Raw genomic sequence first — 25,455 nt, 5'->3', positions numbered from 1 at the left:
TTTTTAAAAAATGTTGTTAATACGTTTATTTTTCTAAGCGTAGTAGACTATTACAGAAAGAAATCAAGATTACATATTAATGATCATTCAAAAAATCGGGGTGAACTGCTTCACGATGCATTCGCAAAGCAGCAGAAAGACTTGATTGAAATAATAAAAAAGACAGCAGCCAGGATTTAGCAATTACAGGTTAATCTAGGTTAAAAACTGGATTAGGCTTGTAGGTAAAGTGTGAGTCAAAGCATACAAAATATAGATGTGTGATGGATTCGAGCTTGCAAAAATTGAGTAATAATAAAAATGATATTCCTGTTAGAAATTTTTGTGAAACTGAACAGGCGGACAGAAATATTTATGATAATAATTGTCCGGCTTACTCGTTGGTTTTTAGCTCCGTCATGATTGATGCTAGATGTCAAGTTTTTCCGCTCTTATTCCTTTTTTCCAAGACTCTCTCGTGCTGCACGAATAAGCGGTCCAAGAGAAGACAAGCTCCCTGCATGCTTAAAAAAATCGTGGTTAAGCAGTTCCTTTGCAGAAGCTCGTCTTACAGGATCTACGACTAGACATCTGTCCAGAAAATCTTGAAGCATCGGGTGCAAGTTCTTGGTTTTTGGTCTAGGTTTTCCCATTGTTTGAATGAGGTATATTGCCTGAGTAATGCAAAAATTTTCGTTACTTTAAAATTGAAATAGACTTTACAATAATCACTAGTAGCAAACTTTCCAGTTTCTAATTTAGTCTGCGATAAGTAACAACATAAACCTTTCTATTTACATAGAACTATCTGCTTTAGTAGGAAATTATAGTTTGAATGTGAATTAAGAATTAGTGCTTCCAAAACATTCGCATGTAGAACTTGTAAATTAGTAGTGTCAGTGGTAGTTAACAAATTAAAATGTGGTTCACAAAAGAATGAGACAGTATACTAGAGTCGGCATGTTAAATAGCTTGAGGAAACAGAAAATGATATTAGTAGCGAAATCTGTTTAAGGACAATTGAAATGTAAGCAGTGAAAATTTCTTTTACTTCATACTTGTTTTTACACAAACAATGTAGGCGTTAACATGTTTGTACTAACACTGTGGCTAGATTTCTGCAATAGCCTTAGACATCCAAACTGTATTTAGGAAGATACTATAAATGTAGCCCTTTCAAATTCCTTTAGACGAAGCCGATAACAGCTAAGATCAGCGACAGGTGACTAAGTTCAATAGTATTTTGGCTTGCGTTTGAAGGTAGAGTATACCGATTAATTCTTCGATTTTAGGTTTTGTGATTAACACTAAGAAACATCAACATCTTATGTTGGATGAAGACTCATTAACCCAAGTTGTCATAATTCATGATATGATTCACATAAATAAACAAATAAGATATCCATATAAAATTTTGACCAGTAGTGAAACGTATAATATAAAATATACGAAGATTGAATACATTCGTATTTCTTCCGGTTGAATAACCTCGAGCATGCTGTACTACTTTCGCTTTTCTTACTTACTACCATTTGCTTATCTGTAGAGGCTGTTTCTACTCTTCATTATGCTCGTAATCAACCAGGATAAATATTTGTGCTCTAGTCATTTCATATGGCATTGGGGGGACATATCGATTTTTGAATACCAACTAAATTTGGCTATTTTAGTTGTTCCTCACAGCAGTTGAGTCATCTCTAGTTTAATGTTTAGCTTATTTCTTGTTGACTTTATCGTCGAGCCGAAGGTTAATAGACTTTCCTGCAGTTTGCTTTCTTCACAGACATATGATGATTATCAAAATGTGAACAGGTAATCTGTGATTAGTGAGAACCTCCTAAAGATCTCACCTAACAGTAATTAGTATGATGATTTGTGCGTCCATTTTTATTTTGATGTTAACGTTAACGGGGTTAGGTGGTCATTCAGTAAGTTTGAAACTGTTGATAAGAAATAAGTAGTTGAAAGCCATTACATTGTCCGCTTGTCTACACGGAAATCTGAAGACAACCTAATACACCCCTATCTAGCGTATTGATCTCTTGGAGACTGTAGTGGACGGTGTATTGGGCATTATACTTAATGGAGCCGAGTTAGTAGCGATCGTAGAGTAAAACAATTCAGGAACAGATACTTAGTTAAATGGATTGACACAACTCCTTTGCTAAATACAAGTTAGCGTATACGGTTTTAAGTTACACATTTAGTGCAAAGGCTAGTGATAATACTTATTTACTCAAATTTAAGCAGTACTACTAACATAGGGAGGAAGATGAAGATGTTTATCAGTGGATAGGAGTCGTTGAGTACGTGGCCAATTTAACAGCTATTGAAGCTAGGAGCTGATGCGACTAATTAAGGTCATAAGATGGATCAGTGTTTAACAACGAATGAGCCCACCAGGATTACCTTGAAGCTGCATACAGGCCTCTGTAATAGAGAGCTGCTTCCGTTCCCTAAAATTTTCGAGGAGACCTACGGTAATTGTTTATTTGTAGGGCAAAAAAGCATATTAAGGTAGTCTTAGCAGAGTTTTGAAGAATGAAGAGAATGTGATTGTTGGTGTTCGTGCATCAGCAGTCAGGTAACTATTATTTGGACCACGGGTATAAGCTTCCAAGGCCATTTAGAACAGACCGCGAATTTGAGAAATAGCCCGGTTCGTAAAAATTTGAATGGATTTCCAAAGGTTGGGCGCAGAATATTATTCGGTGTTTAGGACTTGCTCGATACAAAGACTGCACCTGACACCTTATAAAAAGTGATTGGACAGCGCACACACTCGACCATATGTGTGTCTTGTCTGTCAAGTAGTTGTTGGAGTGGTCGCTAAGACTTATTTCTTGACACTAGAATGATAGTCGTCCACTGCAACAATCTAGTTGAGAAATGCTTGTTTGAAAACTCTCTTCTTGAAGTTTTAAGATGTATGAAAGTGGGATCAATAGTTATGCTGATAACTAATACCCTGCATTCGATAGTCCGACACCAGAGTTATATTGCTGACCGGATATGGTTGTTGCAAATCATTGGTCAAGCACACGTTTTGTTTAGTCGTTTTTATGAGCTGGCAACACTCGAAGTTTGGCGAACTCCGTATCATGGGTTCAGTGATCGAAAATCACATCACAGGTTGATACGTTTAAGCTAAAATCTACTTACATTGGTTTGACTAGCTGATCATTAACAATGGCCTTCAGACGAAATGAGCTTAAACCAGGATAGAGAAAACAGGTCAATATATAACACTTTGGAGAGGTACAATGCTTGGGGGGGTGGAGGAAACTTCTATAAATTTATCTTTTTCAAATAAAGTCTTCATGAACGGACAACATTTTAGTCATCAGCAGACGACATGTCTTTCTAAGCAAATGGCAAGTTTCCTTAGGCTCTACGGTCGAACAATACTAACCCAAATAATCCAAGAAGATAAAAACTTTCATCAGTTGTACAATGTGATAAATACATGGTTTAACATACTTTTAGTGGAGGTTCATTCATATAAGGTGGTTCTCCATCCAACATTTCAATAATCATAATGCCAAGTGACCAAATGTCAATTTTCGGCCCATAATTTGCAGTTTTCGAAACAACTTCAGGAGCCATCCAATAAGGAGTTCCAACCATGGTTTGGCGTTTACTTTGCCGATTACCAAGCTGAGCACAAAATCCGAAATCGGTGACCTTGACTTGACCCTGTTTTCCGAGCAGTACATTGTCAGATTTTATATCCCTGTGAAAATGTAATTAAATTGATTTATTTTGGTCCGCGTTGTAGGTTAGAGGTAAAAAAGAAGTAATTCTTATTTAAAAAAACTGCCTCACTGTAACATATCTTCAAGCTTCATAACTTGTGCTAGTTTATATGACTTATACGAACAGGACTTGTAGGGTACTTCTGGAAAAACTGGTTAAGAATTGATTGGTTCAACTGTATCTTCATTACGACGTGACTATTAACTTAAATAGTTGCACTTTGTGATGCAAATTGGTGGTAGATTCTCAAAATTGATCGACAGGAAGTCATCAGATCCGATAGTAATGCACTTCATCAGTGATTAGAAAGGTAATTCTGGTAACCAGGGTTTTAAACCTATGCCACTGTGTCGCAGTTAAAGGAATCATTAGTGAGCTATTCAGATAAAAATGATCTTCGGTAAGTATATACGTTCCAGAACCACTTAATCATGTTAATTCTATGGAGATCACTGGATTGAATCTGGGAAGTAATATGCTGTCATTTAAATTTCAATAAAACACTTTGATCTATACATCATATGCCCTTGTAAATAGCTATACATACTTAAAAGGTGTGCACATCTACTAATTTGGTTTGTAAAAATAGATTAATAAATTCACCTACTGACGGAGTCAAAGTAAAGGTAAGTTTTGCGAATGTGATTAATGATTTGAAAGAACTGAAAACATAGTGCATAAAAATTGACTAGTTATTTTTTATAGGTTGGGGTAATTCAAATGATATTTGAACTTTTTCAGATACCATAGCAATGTTTGCTTTGTGGGGTAGATTATAATATTACGTTTTTCATAGCGATGAAAAGAAGTTAGGCACGTGATATCTGGAATTGTTATTACAGCCCTGTTAATACCTAGAACGAGATAAAAAAACAGCAAGAAAACATGAGGTTAATGTACTATACCTATGTATTATATTTTGATCGTGCAGAAATACCAAGGCTTTTACACATTCCCGAACAACAGCGGCAATTACGTCTGGGGCCATGACAGTCTCAGTGACTACATCTGTCAGTGCACCACCATCCAGGTATTCCATCACAACCCATAGCTGGTTTTCATTTCTTAATAAATAAGATGCTAAGTAATTAACGATATTTTCATGTTGTATGCGCTTCATGACAGCAATTTCGGAAACGATTAAATCGCGATTGGGCTGCTTATCTAGTTTCATCACTTTGACAGCTACGATTTGTCCTGTTCTTTTATTTCGACCAAGTCGAACGGTACCTGAGGCACTTGAAAATAGACAAAGAAGCAAGTTTACGTTTAAGTTAGATTTATGGAAATTAACAATTGCATAACTATTTATAAACACAATGAGTTGACTAATTTACTGTTGTGCGCTTTCACAACAGCAAAATGATCAGTATGTGATCAAAACGAAGGGAGTAGAGGGGGACACGAGGAAATAAACTGACGTTTCAGGCAGTCATGGTGTTTTCAGTTGTATTAATTGAAAACACTGGATAGTATGGAGAAATATAGAAAAAATTAAAGCATTTAAGCTGTTCGTTTAAGGACATTTATGTGTATTCTGGACGTGAAGGTCATTGTCCAAATAAACATGCATAAGTCGGTAAATTTATTTTAAAAAGGAATCAGTAGGTATCCATTTGGTTAGGAATTTAGGCCAGATGATATTGTTGAATGCTAGTTTTTTTCCAAAGGAAAAAGTGTCATGTTTTTTAAAACTTAAAGCTAAGTTCTTCATTTCATAACATCTTTTTATGAACAGAGTGAGAGGAAAAAACATTTCAGAAAAGTCATCAGGCTTAGCACGAATTTCAGCACACAAAATTTCTTGGTTTCAAATACCACGTGCTTATTGTGCATTAAGTTAATTAATATTGATCAGCAGAATAAATGTAAACTTATCAAGACAATAAATGGAACAAATTAAAATTTTAATAGAAAAACGCAGATTTACTGATAGGGTTAATTAGCTTTTCTATACTTAGCAGTGACGAGAAACTAATGCATTGTATAGCTTTTAGTGGTAGTCGTTCAATAAACTTGAGTTGCTTGTTCAAATAATTTGAGACGTAGAAGCGTTAGTGTTTGAAAGTTAGATTGCACGATATCCCACATCATGTTTCATAGTATTAGACTGATACTTTTAATGAGATGATCAACTACATTCTAATGCAAAATGAATGCTCATCATACAAACGACGATTAGCTCCTTGTGCAAATTTACTCATATTCATATACCACCTAAACAAGACTACAAAAAGTAGCTAACTACCAATCAGTTATTTGCTTTTTTTGCATAAATGCAACGGCAAGGCTACAATTTGTAGACGACTACTTCTGATACTAAAGTGTTTTCAAAAGAATTCCAAACTATTTTGCTAGGATCAACAGTAGAATTATGAATTAGGATTCAGAGTGAGTTAGAATTTCGGGTCTTCATCACGAGCTGACATCAATTTTGATGCCAGAATTGTAGTCATTTTGATTAATGGATTTCGTGCAAAAATCCAAGAGGCATCGTCTTAAATTTGATTGGTTTCTTGATAAATTATGGCCCCACCATTTAGATCATATCTGCATACAACGTTTAGTGATAAGTGTAAAGAACAAGTGGAGAGTATATGTGCTACAGACATTGTATTACACAAGAATTTTCTAGTCAGTCATCCCAAAGTGAATGTAAGTTGAAATACTGTCAGTACGTGATCATATATCAAAATATGAATATATAATAGTGATCCTGCTAGTTTAATTGGTGTAGAAGTTAAATAAACAGAAGTTAAGGCAGTTGTACTTCATAATGTAAGATCAACATCAGTGATGAGCGGATAGTTGGTAATAAAAATAGAATATGGTACAGTAATATTTATCGGTAATAAATTTCATATTTAGATAATACATGTCCAAAATGCTCAATAATTAATTCCACTTTCATAAGCAACAGTAATACACTTGACGAATTAAAGTATGTTTAGTAAAAAAACCAGTCAACACTTGTATGACTACATCTTTGGCAGATGGAATAAAGAAGTTTGACAATGGTGTAAATTAAAAATTTACGAAAACTTTTCAACTGATTATACTATTATGGAAAAGCTCATCACAGTTATTTAAATAATGCGGACAGATTACTTACTTACGCCTGTTACTCCCAATGGAGCATACGCCGCTGACCAGAATTCTCCAACCCACTCTGTCCTGGGCCTTCTTTTCTAGTTCCATCCAATTCTTGTTCATTTTTCTCATGTCTATCTCCATTTCCCGGCGTAATGTGTTCCTTGGTCTTCCTCTTTTCCTTTGGCCTTCAGGACTCCATGTGAGGGCCTGTCTTGTGACGCAGTTGGGTACTTTCCTCAATGTATGTCCTATCCACTTCCAGCGCTTCTTCCTCCTCTGCTGCAATCTGGTTTGTTCTCTCCTACAGTGCGTTGTTGCTAAGTGTCCGGCCAATGGATCTGAAGTATTTTGCGTAGACAATTGTTAATAAACACCTGTATTTTCTGGATGATGGCTTTCGTAGTTCTCCAGGTTTCTGCCCCATACAGTAGAACTGTCTTGACATTTGTATTGAAAATCCTGACCTTGGTGTTGGTTGACAGTTGCTTTGAGTTCCAGACGTTCTTCGATTATAGATATGCTGCTGTTGCTTTACCGATCCGCGCTTTCACATCTGCATCAGATCCACCCTGTTTATCAATGATGCTGCCCAAATATGTATAGGTTTTTACATCTTCCAAATCTTCTCCATCAATTGTGATTGGATTGGTGCATGCTGTGTTGTATCGGAGAATCTTGCTTTTCCCTTTGTGTATATTGAGACCTACTGCTGCTGAGGCTGCTGCCACACTGTTCGTCTTCTCCTGCATCTGTTGTTGCGTTTGGGATAGAAGAACAGATCATCTGCGAAGTCTAGATCATCCAACTGCATCTTAGATGTCCATTGTATCCCGCGCTTCCCTTCAGACGTTGACGTCTTCATGATATAGTCGATCACCAGGAGAAAGAGAAAGGGTGAGAGTAAGTAACCTTGCCTAACACCGGTCTTCACTTCGAACGACTTTGTCAACTGTCCTCCATGCACAATTTTGCAGTGTAATCCATCATATGAGTTCTGTATGATATTGACTATCTTCTGAGGCACGCCGTAGTGTCGAAGAAGTTTCCATAGTGTTGTTCTGTCCACGCTATCAAATGCCTTTTCGTAGTCAATGAAGTTGATGTAGAGTGATGAATTCCATTCAATTGATTGTTCCACAATGATCCGTAGAGTTGTGATTTGGTCTGTACACGATCTATCCTTACGGAATCCTGCCTGTTGGTCACGAAGTTGGGCGTCTACGCAGTCCTTCATCCTGTTTAACAATACCCTGTTGAAGACTTTTCCCGGTATTGAGAGAAGAGTGATGCCTCTGTAGTTATCACACTTGCTGAGATCGCCTTTCTCCAGTCTTTTGGTACTTGTTCCTTATCCCAAATCTTATTGAAGAGAATGTGGAGTATCCTTGCAGTTGCCGCTACGTCTGCTTTTAGTGCCTCTGCTGGGATGTTGTCCGGTCCTGCTGCTTTGCCACTCTTGATTTGTCTGATGGCCATGCTGATTTCTTCAATTGTTGGTGGGCCAACATTGATTGGGAGGTCCATGGGTGCTGCTTCGATGTTGGGTGGGTTCAGTGGAGCTGGTCGATTCAAGAGTTCTTTGAAGTGTTCTACCCACCTGTTTTGTTGCTCTTCAATGTTGGTGATTACCTCGCCTTCCTTGTTTTTCACTGGTCGTTCTGGTTCGCGGCGATTTCCAGAGAGTTTCTTTGTCGTGTCATACAATTGTCTCATGTTTCCTTCTCTTGCAGCCTTTTCCGCCGTCGTTGCTAAATCTTCCACATATTTACGTTTGTCGGTTCTGATGCTCCTCTTCACTTGTTTGTTTACTTCTGTGTATTCAGCTTGTGCCTTGGCTTTTTCTGCTCTTGTTCGACTGGTATTGATTGCTGCCTTCTTGTTCCTTCTTTCTTCAATCTTATCCAGTGTATCGACAGTGATCCATTCCTTGTGGTGGTGCTTCTTGTGACCCAGGACCTCATGACATGTTGAAGTGATTGCCTTTTTGATCCCCTTCCAGTTGCTCTCCACAGTAGTTCCTTCTCCATTGAGTAGATCATGAAAGACCTGGAACTTGTTGCTGAGGACTATCTTGAATTTGTTGAGTTTGTTAGTATCCTGGAGAAAGGCCGTATTGAACTTTTGTGATACTGTCTGCCCCGTTGTCCAGTGCTTCTTGAGTTTCAATTTCATATTGGCGACCAGTAAGTGATGATCTGATGCTATATCAGCTCCTCTCTTGGTTCTCACGTCCTCTATAGTCCTCCTGAACGTTTTGTTGATGCAAATATGGTCGATTTGGTTTTGTGTAGAGTGATCCGGTGAAGTCCATGTGGTTTTGTGTGTGCGTTTATGTGGGAATATAGTGCCGCCTATGACCAGCTTATTGAAGGCACATAGATTTGCAAATCTCTCACCATTTTCGTTTCCCTCTCCCAGTCCGTGTCGTCCCATGATGTCTTCATATCCAGTGTTGTCCGTTCCAACCTTGGCGTTGAAATCCCCCATCAGAATGGTCAGGTCCTTTGTTGGGCACTTCTCGACGATAGACTGCAGCCTATTGTAGAATTGATCTTTAGCGTCTTCATTGTAGTCGTTGGAAGGCGCATAGCATTGGATGATGTTCATTGAAATACCCTCTTTCTTTGTTTTGAACGAGGCTTTGATGATCCTTGGTCCATGAGATTCCCATCCTATAAGCGCATTTTGCGCTTGTTTGGACAGCATCAATGCAACTCCTTGTGCATGTGGTGCATTTTCTTCTTCATGGTCGGAGTATAACAGGAGCTCTCCTGTAGCTAGTCGTTGTTGTCCAACTTGTGTCCAATGTGTTTCACTGATCCCAAGTACCTCTAGGTTGTATCTTCTCATTTCTGCAGCAATTTGGAAGGCTCTCCCGGTGTCCCACATTGTACGAACATTCCATGTACCTAAATAAATGGTCTCTCTGGTTGTCAGAAGGGGCATCGGCCTCGTAACTTCCGAAGGAATTCGGCTTTCATCATGAGGCGTCATAATTCTTCTAAATGAAGACCTTCTGACTCCCAGGGCAGAGTTTAAAAGGTTTTAATAATTTTTTCTGGTTAGCGTTTTTTTAGCGAGTTAGTTTTCTACGGGATGGGGACGCTAACCCCATGGCCAACCCTCCTCATTTATCCGGGCTTGGGACCGGCAGTAGCCCCCAGAGGGACTCCAGGCGGACAGATAAGCTTACCTAATAAGTACATTCATATTGATAAGATATATTGAGAGGTATAAGTTGCGCCAATCAGGTATAATAGGTCAAACTAAAAATGAGATATGTCGACGGGTGCACTTAATGGATCAAGAGTTGGCATGATTACCCAAAGGAAATAGATATTTATGAATGTGTTTATACATATATTTTGGTTTGAGTTAGCTAACAAAAGCTGGCTACTTGCCCCTATTTTTCTCACTCAAGTAGCTGGTCAGGCATGTGTAAATACCTGTATCGTACTCAATCACCCACCTAACACAACAGAAAGTATTTAAAACTAACCTAGAAACGTCACATCAGTATATTGTTTATTTTTAAGAAATGTGTAACATAAAGAAGCTTTTATAAGTAGACTAATGTACTGTAAGTCATAAACAAAACAAATATACTGGAAGGGGTTATCCGACTGTCGTTTCCTAACGGACACTATTTTGTAGGTAAACAAACAATAAGTGTCGGCTGCGTTATAAAAACGAGGCCGGATAACCCCAGTATTTATTTTTTCGTGGAAAAATTTTTGCAGGTATATAATTTTGTGTGAATAGATAAAGAATGAAACTTTTACGAGACTGGGAAATGCATACTGAAGATCGTTACATACAAATACGATATTCAAAATAATCATGAAAAGCACAACAAAATTGCATTAAGTAAAGGTTTATAATAGCCGACAATATATAAAGGCCATAAACTCAAACGTTTTGCAAAATCCGGTATTAGTATGTTGAAAATAAATGGGTTTTTAAAACTAGTAAGCAAATAACCATGAAACTATGGTACATTATTGAATAGTATGTATTATTTCCAAGTTAACATGAATAGTTTTATTTCACCTAAACTGCGGTGATATAACGACAAGGTAATATCATTCCAATTTTGTAAAAGTAGAAACTATTTTATTTTAATATGTTGTAAACAAATTTTGAAACAGATCAATATTAACTAATTACACGGATACGTAACTCATTATAGAATTGTGAAAAGAATATTCTATAAGACATTTTTGAACAACATAAAATATTTAATTTGAGTGACTGTCGTACATATGTGTAGGTGCTTGATCACTACTCACTTTAGTTATGCGAACAGCTAGGATAAATGGTAAAGGCAACCATTTTGTTTAGATGTAATATAATTAAGTGTGTCTGTCTAATGACATGTTTTTCTTCGAAAAACTGACTATGACGTGTCTAATTTACAGTGATAAACAGAACTATGGCATATTAGATAGACTGGTGTCTTTGGAGATGAAATTGTTTTGGATGATTTCTTTGATTATGTGCTACTGCTGATTAGTACATTCAGCAATGTAATGATTTCAGCTAGAAAATTATTTATCTTTTATTTATAGTTATACTTCTAACGAAAAATCAATAAACATTGAATTCAGTCAGTGATTAGAAAAGTGGATTGTTTTTGACAAGAAACACTAATAACTATCGATTGATTTTTGTTTTATAAGCAAAATGAAATACACAAAAAACTAGAACGAAATTTACATTTAGAATCTTGATGTCAATATGAATTGGCAGTATTATTGTTGTGGATGTGAAATTCTCTAATATAACTTAGAAGAAAAGAAATCAATGTTGACTTACGATGAACTTTAGTTACATTATTTTTAGAAATCGCTTGGATAACGCATGTGACCAGCATATGTTTTCATTTCAAACCATTCTCCAGTGTTTACTCTTCATCATTCTGATTGATAATAATACTTTTTCTATTCGTTTTTACTATCAAATTTATCTCGTCATTCTAATGTGGTATGGAAATTCGGACTAACGCGCATTTTTGCCAAGGTCTATGTTGCTTATGACTGACCAGAATGTAATCACAATGCTAATATTTTTGAGTAAGAATTAAATCCACGTAAACCAAGACGAAACACTAGTACACACGACATCTAGCTAGTGAAAACGTTTTTGTTATACCAGTAGTTGACAAATGAAATCAAACATGCCGTCCCATGTAGATGGGAGATCCAAGATAAAAAAGGAACATTACCTGGGTAATAATACAGTAGAACCGGAAATCTCCAAAATAATTAAGATTGGGTCGATAAAGCCTGATGACTGGGAGAAACACTAATTTTAACCGATTAATCAAAGTAATGAAGACAGGCAACTATTATTACACTAACATACGTGAATTTCAAACGGCAAAAATCTTATAAATTTTATTATGTAAAAGTATGGATACTGGTTTTAATCAGTTAACATGCATAAAAAGTTGCTTCTACATTTGAGATATTGTTTACTGGTGGTACTATAGGGGATATACAACTAAGAGATTTAAACTAACTGTAACTAACAAAATGCTAATATTTTGTGTATACATTGCGAATTGAATTAGTGGACGTTTAGTTAAACTTATCAATAATGTTATTTATTATGACTGAATTCAATATAATCAAATATGTAACGATCGACACGCACGTTTGAGATCCACTTTCAGTATTCGATAAATAAGAATTTTGTAATATTGACATTGCGATGAACCGTAAAGATCGTGGAAATAAATTTCGCGTAATCGTAAAAACTTATCATGTGCTAAGCAATTTGAAAGCTGCCAGGAATAACTACATTTAATTTAAATAATTATTTGACAACTGTAACCGATAAACTAATTGTTAACTTGCCACAAGAATGAATAGCAACAAATAAAAAAGTAGAGATATGAAGAACGATGTACACTTAAAAATTATGTTAGCTACAACTAATTAGCGATGGAAATGCATACTAAAAATAGTTGGAGACACTGGGTGAAATAGTGCTGAATAGGTTACAGTGAAACGCTTGTATTTATTTTTTGTCTTCATTAAAGTCCTGAATTAAACACCTTGTACCTGTTTACTTTTTGATACCAGTGCTTACTTTTTAACAGAATTTTCCATAACGAAATCATCTCAGTCGAGATTGGTTTCTTTCATTTCCTTCTTGTCATATTAATTTGTTTTTCTGCTGTGGCGATATGAAGTGTACCAACTAGAACAGACATGCAATTTTACCTGGTTCAACGTTAATAATGATTTACTGATTAGAAATGTAATAAATTTGCTTAGATAGCCAAATACTGATTTCAGTTAATGAGCTATGGACAACGTCGTACGCAGTACAAGTGTGCATCTTTCGCAGTTGAAATTCGTCAAATAAGGATACCGAGGACATTAACAGGATGAAGGCCAAATAGGTAAAAGAGATATTATCAATGACAAGAAATGAAATTTGATCAATGACACTATCTTCGGTTCAGAAATATAGTTAGATGACTCAGCCTACTGACAAGAGAGATCAGGAAGATATTAACCAGAAAGTTGAGATTAGAAATTATGCGAGCCTTAGTTCCATGACAATATTTTACAGTGTGATTATCTCCTTGATTTTTTCATCCTAAATTAGCAGATATTGACCACTATGAAAACTATTAGAATAACATTAAAAATGTCAACAACTACATCAAAAGTGCTAAATAATTTCTCTCAACTCCAATTAACAATTATTTTTAGACTAATATCATCGAACGCTATAATTACTTATATGCTGTTATTATGAGATATGTGGTAGTGATAGTTAAATTAAAAAATTTTGTCATATTTACGACAGGTTGTACTTCACAAATGTAGAGGGGAACTATATGAACAGAAACGACTCACACAATACCATCGGTAGCCGCTAGAAATTTGCGACGACAAAAAGGATAGGTTAGGTTTATTTATTGTAAACCATATTTTACCGCACTTCAAACTCAACTAGTTGGAAATAAGATCTTAAGGAATATCCCCGGGGGACCAGATTTCGATGAACCCAGACTGTAGTGACTTAGCGGGGTTTGAGAAGCACAGGTCGCACAAATGGTAATGCTCAAATACTCAAAATTTAGAAGTATTGCTTTAGGTTAAATTTCATGCAGTTGCTGAGTGCTTGTTTCGAATTAGTCATTGGAACCACAAGTGGAAAAGTTAACATAATATAAAGAAATTGAACACCGTAGTTTAGCTTCTGTCGTTAATAAGATTTAAAAATAGATTTGAAGAACAAGTAGGAAGTAGACTGATGAATAAATGAGTAAATTAATGCTGGCCCGACCGTTGTTGCTACCTTAACGTGGAGGTCGGGCTTGCCTATCGTATTGAAGCAACCGAGCTATACCGGCTGGAACAACTGTTCCTCAATGTCCTACCATGTCAGACAGGTCGTTTGAAGAGCGGCAAGTCTAAAAGCAGTAAACCCAAGGTCCGAGAGCGAAGTTGTACTGCTGACTGTACAGAGGTGTGACAGCAGTAAGGTGTTCCCTTCAGACAACCAGCATGATAGCGCTGTTGCCTTCCCACAAGTAGGAGTGGGGTTAGAAAAGGTCGACCCTAAAAATACACACCTCGCCTTATCCCACGGAGATCCGTCTCCAGCGGTACGGTCCCAACAAGTACAGAACTAACACGAAGATTACTCACAAAAAGGTCGTGTGTGACCAACCTCAAGCAGTTGTCCCTTAGGCACCGCGGTCACGCTCTCAGGTCACTGAGACCACCTCTAATTCAATTTCCTTCTCAGGTACCTCCAGAAGAACACTTCCACGGTGTGGCCAACCGGAAAGTGATAACCGCCCTCATACCTCCAACAGTACTCAACACCACTGTATTCATAATCAACCTCCCACTTCAATTCCTATTATTCCTCCTACATCGACTTTCAACGCTAAACATCCTCTTTTGGCTTCCTCCTCAAGTGTCACCATAGCCAACGATTCTAGTGCGCAAAACACTCTCCCAGGTCTACTAAAATAATCCCGCTCCAAACTACACATTGGAGCCTTCAACATACGCACCCTATGTCAAATCGGTCAGCAGGCCTCCTTCGCTAAAACCTCGGAATTTCGTACCATTGATGTATGCTGTGTCTCCGAAACACGCATACAGGATTCTTATGTGGTTATTCACTTGACCTCACCTCGCTAAAACGGAGAGCTGACGAGATACACCCTCCGTGTATCTGGCGACCCGATGACTAGTTCTCGCGGACTGGCAGGTGTAGGAATAGCACTAAATACGAGGTCAGAACAAGCACTATGAGAGTGGATCCCTGTTAACAGTCGTCTATGTGCTGTTCGGCTAAACAGCTAGGTAAGAACTCGGAATGATAGGGACACACGTCGTTGCCTTTCTGTCGTTTCTGCCTACGCTCCCACCGACTGCAGCTCGGATGAAGTGAAAGATGAATTTTACAGTAAGCTATCTGAACTTCTTCAGAAAGCTAAACGATCAGACATAGTACTCGTAGCAGGTGACTTTAATGCCTAGATAGGTAGTTTAAGCCAAACAGAAAGGCATTTAGGTGGGTATTTTAGTATTCCGGAACAGCGAACAAATAATGGTGATCGTCTGCTGCAACTCTGCTCATACAATCGCTAATTTTTAGCAAGCGCCAACTTTAGGTATAAGGAGAGACATCGTCAAACATGGCGACCCCCTGCACCAAACCAACGATGAACTCAAATAGACCATATTGCCATCGATCATCACTGGAGAGGCTCGTTAGAAGACTGTTGCTCGTTCTGAAATACCTATTTGAACTCCAATCATGCTCTAATACGAGCACGCGTTTGCTTGCGCCTCTCTGGAAGCAGGAAAACCACATCAAGAAAACGCATTATAGTCGAACTCATTGACGAGGAAGACAAAAGTAGATTCCAGGAAAAACTGAGGTCACACTTAGGTAGTTCTGAAAATGAGGCTGATCACTGGTTTTCCCAATATATAAGAAGGGATCAAAGTCATGTTGTGATAACCATGGCGGGAATAATTTGACTAGCATATCATCTAAAATACTAGCCTCAATAATTATCAGACGCCTAACCGAGACTTGTGAACTGCAAACACGAGAGAATCAAGCTGGCTTTAGACCCGGTCGTGGCTGCATCGACCATATATTCACCATTCGTCAGGTTCTAGAACACAGGCACACTTATCGGCGTCCGACAATGGTGGTCTTTCTTGACTTAAAAGCAGCATTTGACTCAGTAGACCGCGAGATTCTGTGGCAGTGTCTGTCATTGAAAGGCGTATCTCGGAAGTGCATAAACCTTGTGAAAACTCTTTACTCAAACACTACTAGTCGAGTGAGAGCTTATAGCGAACTGTCATCTGCTTTTGCAACCTCAAGTGGTATCCGTCAAGGCTGTCCACTTTCTCCACTTTTGTTTAGCTTCATCATAGACCTACTGATGGAAATAACATTCTCGTCGACTGAATTCTCAGGTATTGATCTACTTCCAGGAGGTCCACTGACCAACTTAGAATACGCAGATGGCCCGACCGTTGTTGCTACCTTGACGTGGTGGTCGGGCTTGCCTATCGTATTGAAGCAACCGAGCTATACCGGCTGGAACAACTGTTCCTCAAGGTCCTACCATGTCAGACAGGTCGGTTGAAGAGCGGTAAGACTAAAAGCAACAAACCCAAGGTCCGAAGGCGAAGTCGTACTGCTGACTGTACAGAGGTGTGACAGCAGTAAGGTGTTTCCTTCAGACAACCAGCATGACAGCGATGCTGCCTTCCCACAAGTAGGAGTGGGGTTAGAAAAGGTCGACCCTAAAAGTGCACACCTCGCCTTATCCCACGGATATCCGTCTCCGGTGGTAAGGTCTCAATAAGTACGGAGCTAACACAAAAATTACCTATAACAAGGTCGTGTGTGACCGACCTCAAGCAGTTGTCCCTTGGGCACTGCGGTCACGCTCTCAGTTCACTAAGACCACCTTTAATCCAATTTCCTTTTCAGGTACCTCCAGAACAACCCTTCCACGGTGTGGGCAACCGGGAAGTGATAACCGCCCTCATACTTCTAACAGCACTCAAGACGCAGATGACATAGTCCTGTTTGGTGAAGACGCTGATAAAATGCAGAGTCTTCTGGTAGCACTAAGCAACAATGCCAGAATGTTTGGAATGCGCTTCTCTCCCTCTAAATGCAAGTTGTTGCTTCAGGACTGGTCTGCGTCAACACCTGAACTAAGGCTAGGGGGTGAAGTAGTCGAACGCGTTGACAACCTCACTTATATTGGAAGTCTGATCAGCCCTAATGGATTGGTGTCTGACGAGATTTCAGCACAGATTCGAAAAGCTCGTTTGGCTTTTGTCAACTTACGTCACCTATGGTGAAGGCAGATGATATATTTTAATACTATACGATGACGCACCCATTATCCAAATTGCATTTAATCATTCTGCAGTGCGTCCAAAATTTCATAATACATTTATCACTTCAGAAAAGCAAAGTATTTCGGCAAGTCAGGGAGAAGCCGGTTTTCATACTAACGTTTTATAGTAAACAATTTGAAATAATAGAAAAATCTACGTATCTTCTGGGTAGGTTTGAGAGTTAGGGTAGTAAATGCGATCAACCTATGCATAGTGAAACCAGAGCAGTCTATACCAATTTGGGCCATCTCTGAGGCTGTTTTGATGCTAGTCTGACTGTAGAAGATCTGAGTTACCAAACAGAGTTCTATTCTGCGCTAGTGAAACATGACCCTTCTGACCTCAAGATGTTAGGCAACTATACCTGATAGCTATCGCCTTCAAAACCTCCCATTCTTGTGAGTCTGTTTTCCGCGGGTTCTGAACAATGAGCGAAGCATGACGGATGGAAGCAGTTTGGGGGCAACTACACGCAAACTTAGACCTTGACAACTGTTGTATAGATTACGTTGACTTTTTTGAAGATAGGGACGACGACCGTTACACCCCAAAGTGATACGACACTTCCCACTCCCCAAAATTTTCAAATAACCCAGTTTCAGACCAGAATTTGCCACCATCTTTAAACGTAGCTGAGGGTAGGCAATCTGGGCCTATTTGTAGGATTTTAGAGATTGGAGTTACCTAAGATCCTCCGTCTTGTTAAGTTTGTCGGTAGCCACCGACCATCCCGAACGAACCAGGCTAATTTCAGACCTGGAAATCGAAGTGCCGACTAAACATTCACTCAAGTCCCAGAACACAGGAATACTGATCAACGCCCACCTATAGTTATATTTATTGGACCTAGGGCAGCATTTGACTCTGTTGCTCGACAGATTTAATGGCAGTCTATCATTGAAAGCATACCAAAGAAGTATAACTACCGTGTACAGGATCTGAACTCGAACACTAATGGTCGATTTAGAACTTAAACTAACAGACTTATCAACCTCAAGTGGTGTCCAATTGAGTTGTTTACTTTCCCTATTTTTTTTACTTCAACAAACATATTTGACCAGAGATAAAGCTCTAGTCGTCCGACTTTCCTTTTAGCAGACTAATTTGTTGAGTGAAATATACAAATGACACAGTTCTACTTGGTGAGGACGCTGGCAATATGCAATTTTCAGGACACCATGGGCAACAATGCAAGCGTGACTGGGATGTAATTCTCTCTTCTCAAATGCAAAATTTTGCTTTAGGTATAGATCAATGGTAGGTAGTGGGGCAGCTAAACGCGTCAGCACTTCGCTTGTCGTGGAATTTTCGTCAAACCTGGTGGACTGATGCATGTCGAAACTTCGGCAACGATTCAAAACGCTCGACCGGCTTCCGACAGTTTGTATCACTTATGGCGTGGACGGGATGTTCAACTACTAACAAATGGATGAATATACTAATTAGTAGCTCGACTTGTTTTACTTTATACCTTTGAAATGTGGCCTTTAGAAGCACAGACAATTTATACATTACTAGAATTTGATCAGAAGTGTCTGTGTATGTCGGGATGATTGAGCAGAAAAGATGAAGACTTATCGGTTAGAAAGGTAGTGAACCTTTGTGGATTGCGGTTGGAATATATATTACGTATGGTAAACCACTACCAACCTCATAATTCTTTGTTCTAGGAAATCATTCTTTTTCCTCGAATTACATAGTCCACATCTAGTTTGTTTTACTGCTACTGCTTTTATAAATCTTGGATTTGTATGAAAAATTTCATATGGCTATGATATTGTAGTGGGGCAACTTGAACTGACACACATGTAAGCCATGTCCTACGTTGTGTGACTAACTGACTGGCCAAGAAGTACATGGGAATCCGACAGATTATAGTGGAGCAACATGTCGGCTGGACTGTCACTCAAAGGCCTTATTTTAACGTTTAAAACACTTTATTTTATTATCGAATGCCCACATTTCAAGTAAAGACTGCATATAGTTCATACAGAAGCAAGTGGACTAAACTTTTGTCAAATATAACGTTACGGAGCACTGTGAAGTTGGTGACATTTAACGTCTTCGAGTGTCTACTAAGAAACGCGAAAAAAACATTATTTCAGACACATTGCAAACATTAAAAACTCAAAAGCGAAAATACGTTAGCAACAGTACTGTAAGGAATAAATAGGTACATACCCTGTACCAAGTTCGCTTTCGATAGAATACACATCACGAGGGTTTCCGGGAGTTATTACGGAATCTAGAATAAAGTTTCGAAATACATAAATCTGATAATTTTGATTTAAATAATCGTGAAAACAAATCAAATGGAAATTAATTGACAGTTAAAAGATTTTGAGGTGGTACTGACCTAATTCTGAATAGAACTCCTCATCTGTGAGTTTCCTGCGAACACGTTTGCGGAGCAAGGGGGCTGCTTGCTACAAAATGATAAGCATTGAAATTTAAAGCTACAAACCTTATTTGAATCACTGGCAGATGGCTTTGGTGGAGGTACAGGAGGAGTGAGAGCACCATTTTTCCTTTCGTTTACATGTACGGCAGGCTTGACTTTTGGATGAGATGATGCGGCACTTGTACTGTTCTTTTCTTCTTTTGGATTCAAAATAAACAATCGCATTTTCCTTTCCAACTCATCATCTACAAAAACTAGTGTAACAAAAAAACAACCAAACCCTCATCAACACTTTCCAAGCCCTCAAAACCCAAGTACTTAGTTTTTTGAGACTCTTTGAAAGCCGTCACAGCGTTAAGAATTTTGTCCGCATTATTTTTTCGGTCTTCGACTGAGAAATTCGAATTGTCTATCATTTCTTTCCAGTAATCAGGTATCCCATGGAACTGCCCTGTCTCTTGGTCGTAAGTAACATGTACATGTTTAACAACGTTAGTGGGACTTGAAATCTCACTAATGATGTCACTACGTTTTGGTTTGAAGAATCTTGCCTTCGGCATCTTAAAGAGTTGAAACTGTACATCGACCTTATAGGTCAATGGATTGATAAACCATAACAAATCGAGTAAGTATTGACTGGAAAGCAACCTCCTACATATCCAATATCCAATATCCTTGTGATGAGCTCATATAAACCGATTGATTTCCTTGTCCTTGCTTCTTGTTGTCTTTGTAAGGTTTCAGGTATATTTTAATATACAATTGGTGATAGTCTAGAAAATCAACTGCAATAACTCTAGTCATTTTGGCAAATATTCATAGATTTGTTTACATTGTAGTCTGTGTGAGTGCATTGGTTTTAGGTCAGTAGGATTTCTTGATATCAGCAGTCAGTACATTACCAGGCAGGAGGTTGGTTGTATGCAATGTGAAGAATAATAAAGAAATCAGAATGCTAAGAGAAAATGAGTCTCAAGAAATAAATAAATGAGTTAACTGGCAATGCAGACAGTATGAGACTTAGTATGAGAATAAAAGGGGAAACGGAAATGAAAATAAGCGAGGTATGGTGTAGTTACTGATATTCGTTGATAATAACCGTGGTAAATTATGGAGCATGCATCAGGTACAGGTTGTCCCAGAGGGAGACGGTAGTCCATGAGTGCTTAGCAGTTAAAAACTCTTTAAAACAAATAGTTCAGTAAGTCTTCGGCAATGATACTGACCTCATTAGTTTTTCTGGACACATCCTAGCTTGAGGGGCTCGGTCACGTGTCCGCACCAGATCATGGTTGAGTACCTTGTGTTGCGGATCCCTCTCAACAATTTGCCAGCTTAGGTCAAACACTTCTCCACAGATCTCGAACTCCTTCATTCCTGACTCCTAGTTTGACTGGGTTGGAATCTTTCTATTACAAAGGCGTTACAGACAGAAGCGTTGTCCAACCCAGAATATTTGTGGCATCTTTAGGTATTTATGGTTTTGTTAAGTCTCGCCTTAAAGTTATCCACTGGGAGAGCATTCCAAATTCAGGCAACTCTTGATGAGAAAGAGTTGGGAGATGCCCGGGTTTCTACTCTTCGATGTGAAGTTTTTTTGGTTGCCTCAAGGAACTTGATGATGATGTTTGGGTAGATTTTTTATGTTAAGGTGACTTGCAGTACTCAGTATTTTGTGTGCCATCATCTGATCATTCTTTATTAGCAATAAGGATAATCTGAGGTATCGAGGCCCATATTTGTGAGATATTCCCCTTAGCTGTCTTCTACTAAAGTGAAGAGTTACGTTTACCTGCTCAGGATTGCCGACGTATTTTTAGTCGGTGTTCAAGCTTTATATGATTACCAGTACTGGACTGCGCTCTGAAGGGACACCTGTGAGCGAATTTCCATAGAGGACGCCATTTATTTATTATTTTAAGTCTGAATGTTCATGGAGTTTCATTTTAAAAGAATGATTTCAAACTGTTATTCAATGATTATTCCTCTACTACTGTGTCGTCCTTTCGAAGTTTGAGTAAATTTTTTTCTCTTTTCATGAACCTCCATATCTTCACAATATCCAGACAGACCAGTGCCACTGAATTTATTTTATCTAGAAGATCAAAAATAAGGATCAGGAGGAGGAGTGAACCAAAAATTTTGTAGAATTACGGTCTTGTTCGGTACTACCAAATATGTTTTTTCTAGTATAATACACCAAAATTGTCGATTTGTCATGTGACTATCTAATCTAAAAGGTCTTACACAGAAAGAATATTATTGTCTTTACGGAATTCCTATCACGATAGTCAGTATTATGATATTTAGCACTTTGGGCTGGGGATAGAATGACTATGGAATGACCACACACGCAAGGCCAACCCATGCCATGCAGACCAATTGTTCCTGCGTTCCCCGTCTTTTATGTTCTCTAAATCTGTAACGTGTTGAATGTAAATCTTCTCAGTAATTATACGCTCCACTTCAAACAACATGTAGTTGGGAACAAATACCACTACATTCCTCCTCCATTAGAGTCAACGTGACGTTGGTTTGATAAGGAATCGAGCGAAATTGTCGCGCGCTGGAGACCACCGAAAGAGTCAGTTGAATCCTCTGAGTGTTGATGGACTGAAAGATCAATGAAACTGAACGCGGCAGCAACTGATAGGGAAATACATGCAGTAGTTTCAAAAATGTTTCGTTTAATTCTTAACACGCCTGAAGTGAAGATCCACATGAAGATTATTTAAGAGTTAAACAAGGTGAGATTATCTTAATGAAGAATGATTTAGTATAGAGATAATTTAACATGTCAAATTAAGATTCATAAGAGTAACCGTTGGTCAGTAGCTTAATTTATGGCCAGTAAAAACATTTTGTGTGCACGAATATTAAAACAATCAAAATTATAGCGACGTAGTTAATGGTATTATCTTTGGTTCAAGATAGATAGTCAGTTAATGTCGGCGTGTTGTCCGCATGTGTTGTTTTTCAGTTTTATTTGCACTAGTATGCTAAATGGAGGAACAGAAGAATAACCGAGAAGAGGAAGAATACCAAATAATGTTACAGTCAGCTCATTAGGTTAATTCAGTTTATTTAGTTATGGGGAGATTTTCCCGACTTTGTCATTTCTTAAGGCATTTAACAGTACTACCAATACATATGATTCGTCATCGAAAATTCATTAAATAAGTGGAAATACTGATAATGTGAATTTTGGGCAAATGGCTGACGGAAGTTCGTTCAATGTGAGTGCACCCGGAGAGACTTGCTCTAGACTCAATGTCCTGATTTGCAATAGATCAACTAGTTATATTCATACTTTCCGGTTGGTGGTGCATGCAAGTTAGTTGCAAGTATCAAGTTTGGGAGGATATAGAAGTCAATGTGTATGGACTCGGGTGATTATAAGATGTTAGGATCAACACAGTCAATGTGACACAAATATCGTCGACATGGTGTTGTACGATGCTCTCGGCTAAATATATCTTTGCGAGGTGATAAACTGTAAGCGCTTCCTATATGATTATCAAGAAAAACACAAGTTTCAACTAATGGATGTGCAACTCCCAACTCATGTCTATGATAATGGCATGCACCTCTGCCAGTGGTGGGGTAAATTCGACAATGATGTTCTCAGTTTGCGGGAGGTTTTCTCGACTGCTTATACTGATGACTTGCATGCATGATTCTGTCGCTTAAACCTCCAATCATACCGACAAGATTCTAAGATGTTTATTAAATGATCAACTTGTAGAGAAGTACACAAAAGTCATTTACAACAAGTAAGGATGATCACGAGGAAACAACACTATTCAATGATAATTATAAGTCAGTTTATTGACCGGGCTTGCTAATAGTTTCACCAATTTTATCAATGATATTGGGTGATTGTCGAGTCATAATGATGCTTTATGACGATATCCAGAAACCATTATGAATAACTGGTTATAGTGTTGATTGTAGATTCTCTAGTGGGAAATGGGTATTGTTTTTTTAGGTGATTCTGAAATGTTAGACGTAAGTAGTATTAGTGGACCCGAGCTGCCTAATTATATTACAAATTGCGATTCAGAATTATTTGTTCACTTGGTGTTCATTTTTGTAGTAGACTCCAGAGTTTTCGTTTCTAATGCTCGCTTGACTAACAACTGCGTTTAGTTTAGTTTATATACCAGTGCAGTAGGATATCTTAATAGGGTGACTTTGTTATCTTGACTATGTTCAACGTCTTTTAGGCAACTAGTGTATTAACCCAAATTTTTAACCCAAATACGCATAGAAATAACGACTATGATGGTTTTGGTGGAAAGTGTTAAAGGCAGTTCAAATGATTGTTAAGTTCAAATTGCATATATATGATATAATGCAACGCGTTATAAGTACGCCGGTTAACCCTCGTGGATGAACACAAGTGATCAATCAGCACTTTTCATCCAACTCTGTTCTGCGCAATCTTTTCCAGTTGCTATTCATCCTTTTCATGCCCCTTTTCAGTTTCTTGGCCTTCCCCTTTCCCGTTTCTCGTGAAGATTCCATGTATAAAATAGATTAACATGTATGTTGGTGAGGAATACAACAATCAAAAACTTGGTCAAACATTAAAATGTTCGGACGGTACCAGTACCTCAACACTGTTCCCCTGTGAAACTCATGGTATTAAAACCCAACATCTTAAGCACACTCTGTTTCCATCGGTACTGACAGTTCCGAGTTAAGACAGGGAAAGGTGTGTGAAACCCTTCTTCGCTATAAGTATTGTGTTTTGTGCCGTGCCAACCGCTTTCGCGAACTGGAGGAAAATTACGTGGGTGGTATAATTCGGCCTCAGAGGGTTTTACGCTATGAGATTTGACGTGTAAAACCTGCCATTCTAAAACCTATGTTGTGCTTCAAGAGGTCTTTGTACTTGTCTAAATGCCCCCGTTCTGTCGTTAACCAGTTCTTTATTTACCTTTGGTAGTATCGGGTGTAATGGGACAGGCTTGATCAATCCTACCTTCTTTGTTAAAGATTGAAGATGGTGGCTTATTCATATTCCGAGACTCAAGTCAGTGCACGAACAACTCACATACCGATTTACTGATGACTTCTGGAAACTGTTTCGGGATTATGGGGTGTATGGTGTTGCATCCTCGTGACTTTCTTGAGTGCGGGATTTTTAGTTCCCTAACTATTAATTTGGAAGGTGGTTGAATATTCCATAGGACAACAGCTGGCACTAGAGACAAGGACTTTCTAGAGCTTTCAGCTTCTTGATGTAAATGACTTGTGAAGTTAGCACTAAAGATTTTCGACATATCTGAGTCGGTGAGATTTTCAACGTTAGGTTCTTCTAGGATATGGACCCATTCTTTTAAAAGTTTATGATCTTGTGGAGATATGCTGGGTTAGCTTGTATGCGTTTTACTTGCTCGCCAAGGTTAATGGACTCAGTTTTGAAACCTTCAAGTAAAAGCATCCGGTTGGGCTCCAGTTATATTATTTGTAATAAAACGGCGATTATTTTAACTTTCTTGTGGCACATGATGTTTGTCTGACTATCCAATACTCTACTACAGAAACACGTTTTTTGGTTTTAAACAGATCGTTATTTAGAAGTAGTTAACCAGTTCTGTGAGAGCTGGCTGCTGTAGGTTTTCTACATGCATTGTGTCTTACGTTAGATGGACCATAAACTTGATATTCTGCATCGTAGGCTGTTAATTAAATTTGACTGACTCCAAGTTACATCCTGTTCGGGACTTCTGATGTTGTTTCGCTGATCTTAGTGGGCTTGGACAACATTTGACGTAGCTGGAGAGGTTATTTTCGGGCCGCACC

General features: G+C 38.3%; 1 protein-coding gene across 1 annotated transcript; it reads right to left on the bottom strand.

The window, feature by feature from the left end:
• Positions 1-20,249, bottom strand: STE20 (signal transducing kinase of the PAK). The gene is made up of 7 exons (XM_051219340.1): positions 19,925-20,249; positions 19,708-19,889; positions 19,600-19,669; positions 19,425-19,488; positions 4,641-4,973; positions 3,460-3,712; positions 1-653 (listed from the first exon to the last, which is right to left on the bottom strand). Exons 1-7 carry the CDS (start codon positions 20,202-20,204, stop codon positions 432-434), a joined length of 1,404 nt encoding a protein of 467 aa, XP_051066611.1. The 5' UTR covers positions 20,205-20,249; the 3' UTR covers positions 1-431.
• Between the last annotated feature and the right edge of the window lie 5,206 nt (positions 20,250-25,455).

The sequence above is a fragment of the Schistosoma haematobium genome, chromosome 4 (genome assembly GCF_000699445.3).
Source record: "Schistosoma haematobium chromosome 4, whole genome shotgun sequence".
Lineage (NCBI taxonomy): Eukaryota > Metazoa > Platyhelminthes > Trematoda > Strigeidida > Schistosomatidae > Schistosoma > Schistosoma haematobium.
The sequence above is the reverse complement of the archived record's forward strand: the minus strand, read 5'-3'. Positions and strand labels throughout refer to the sequence as shown.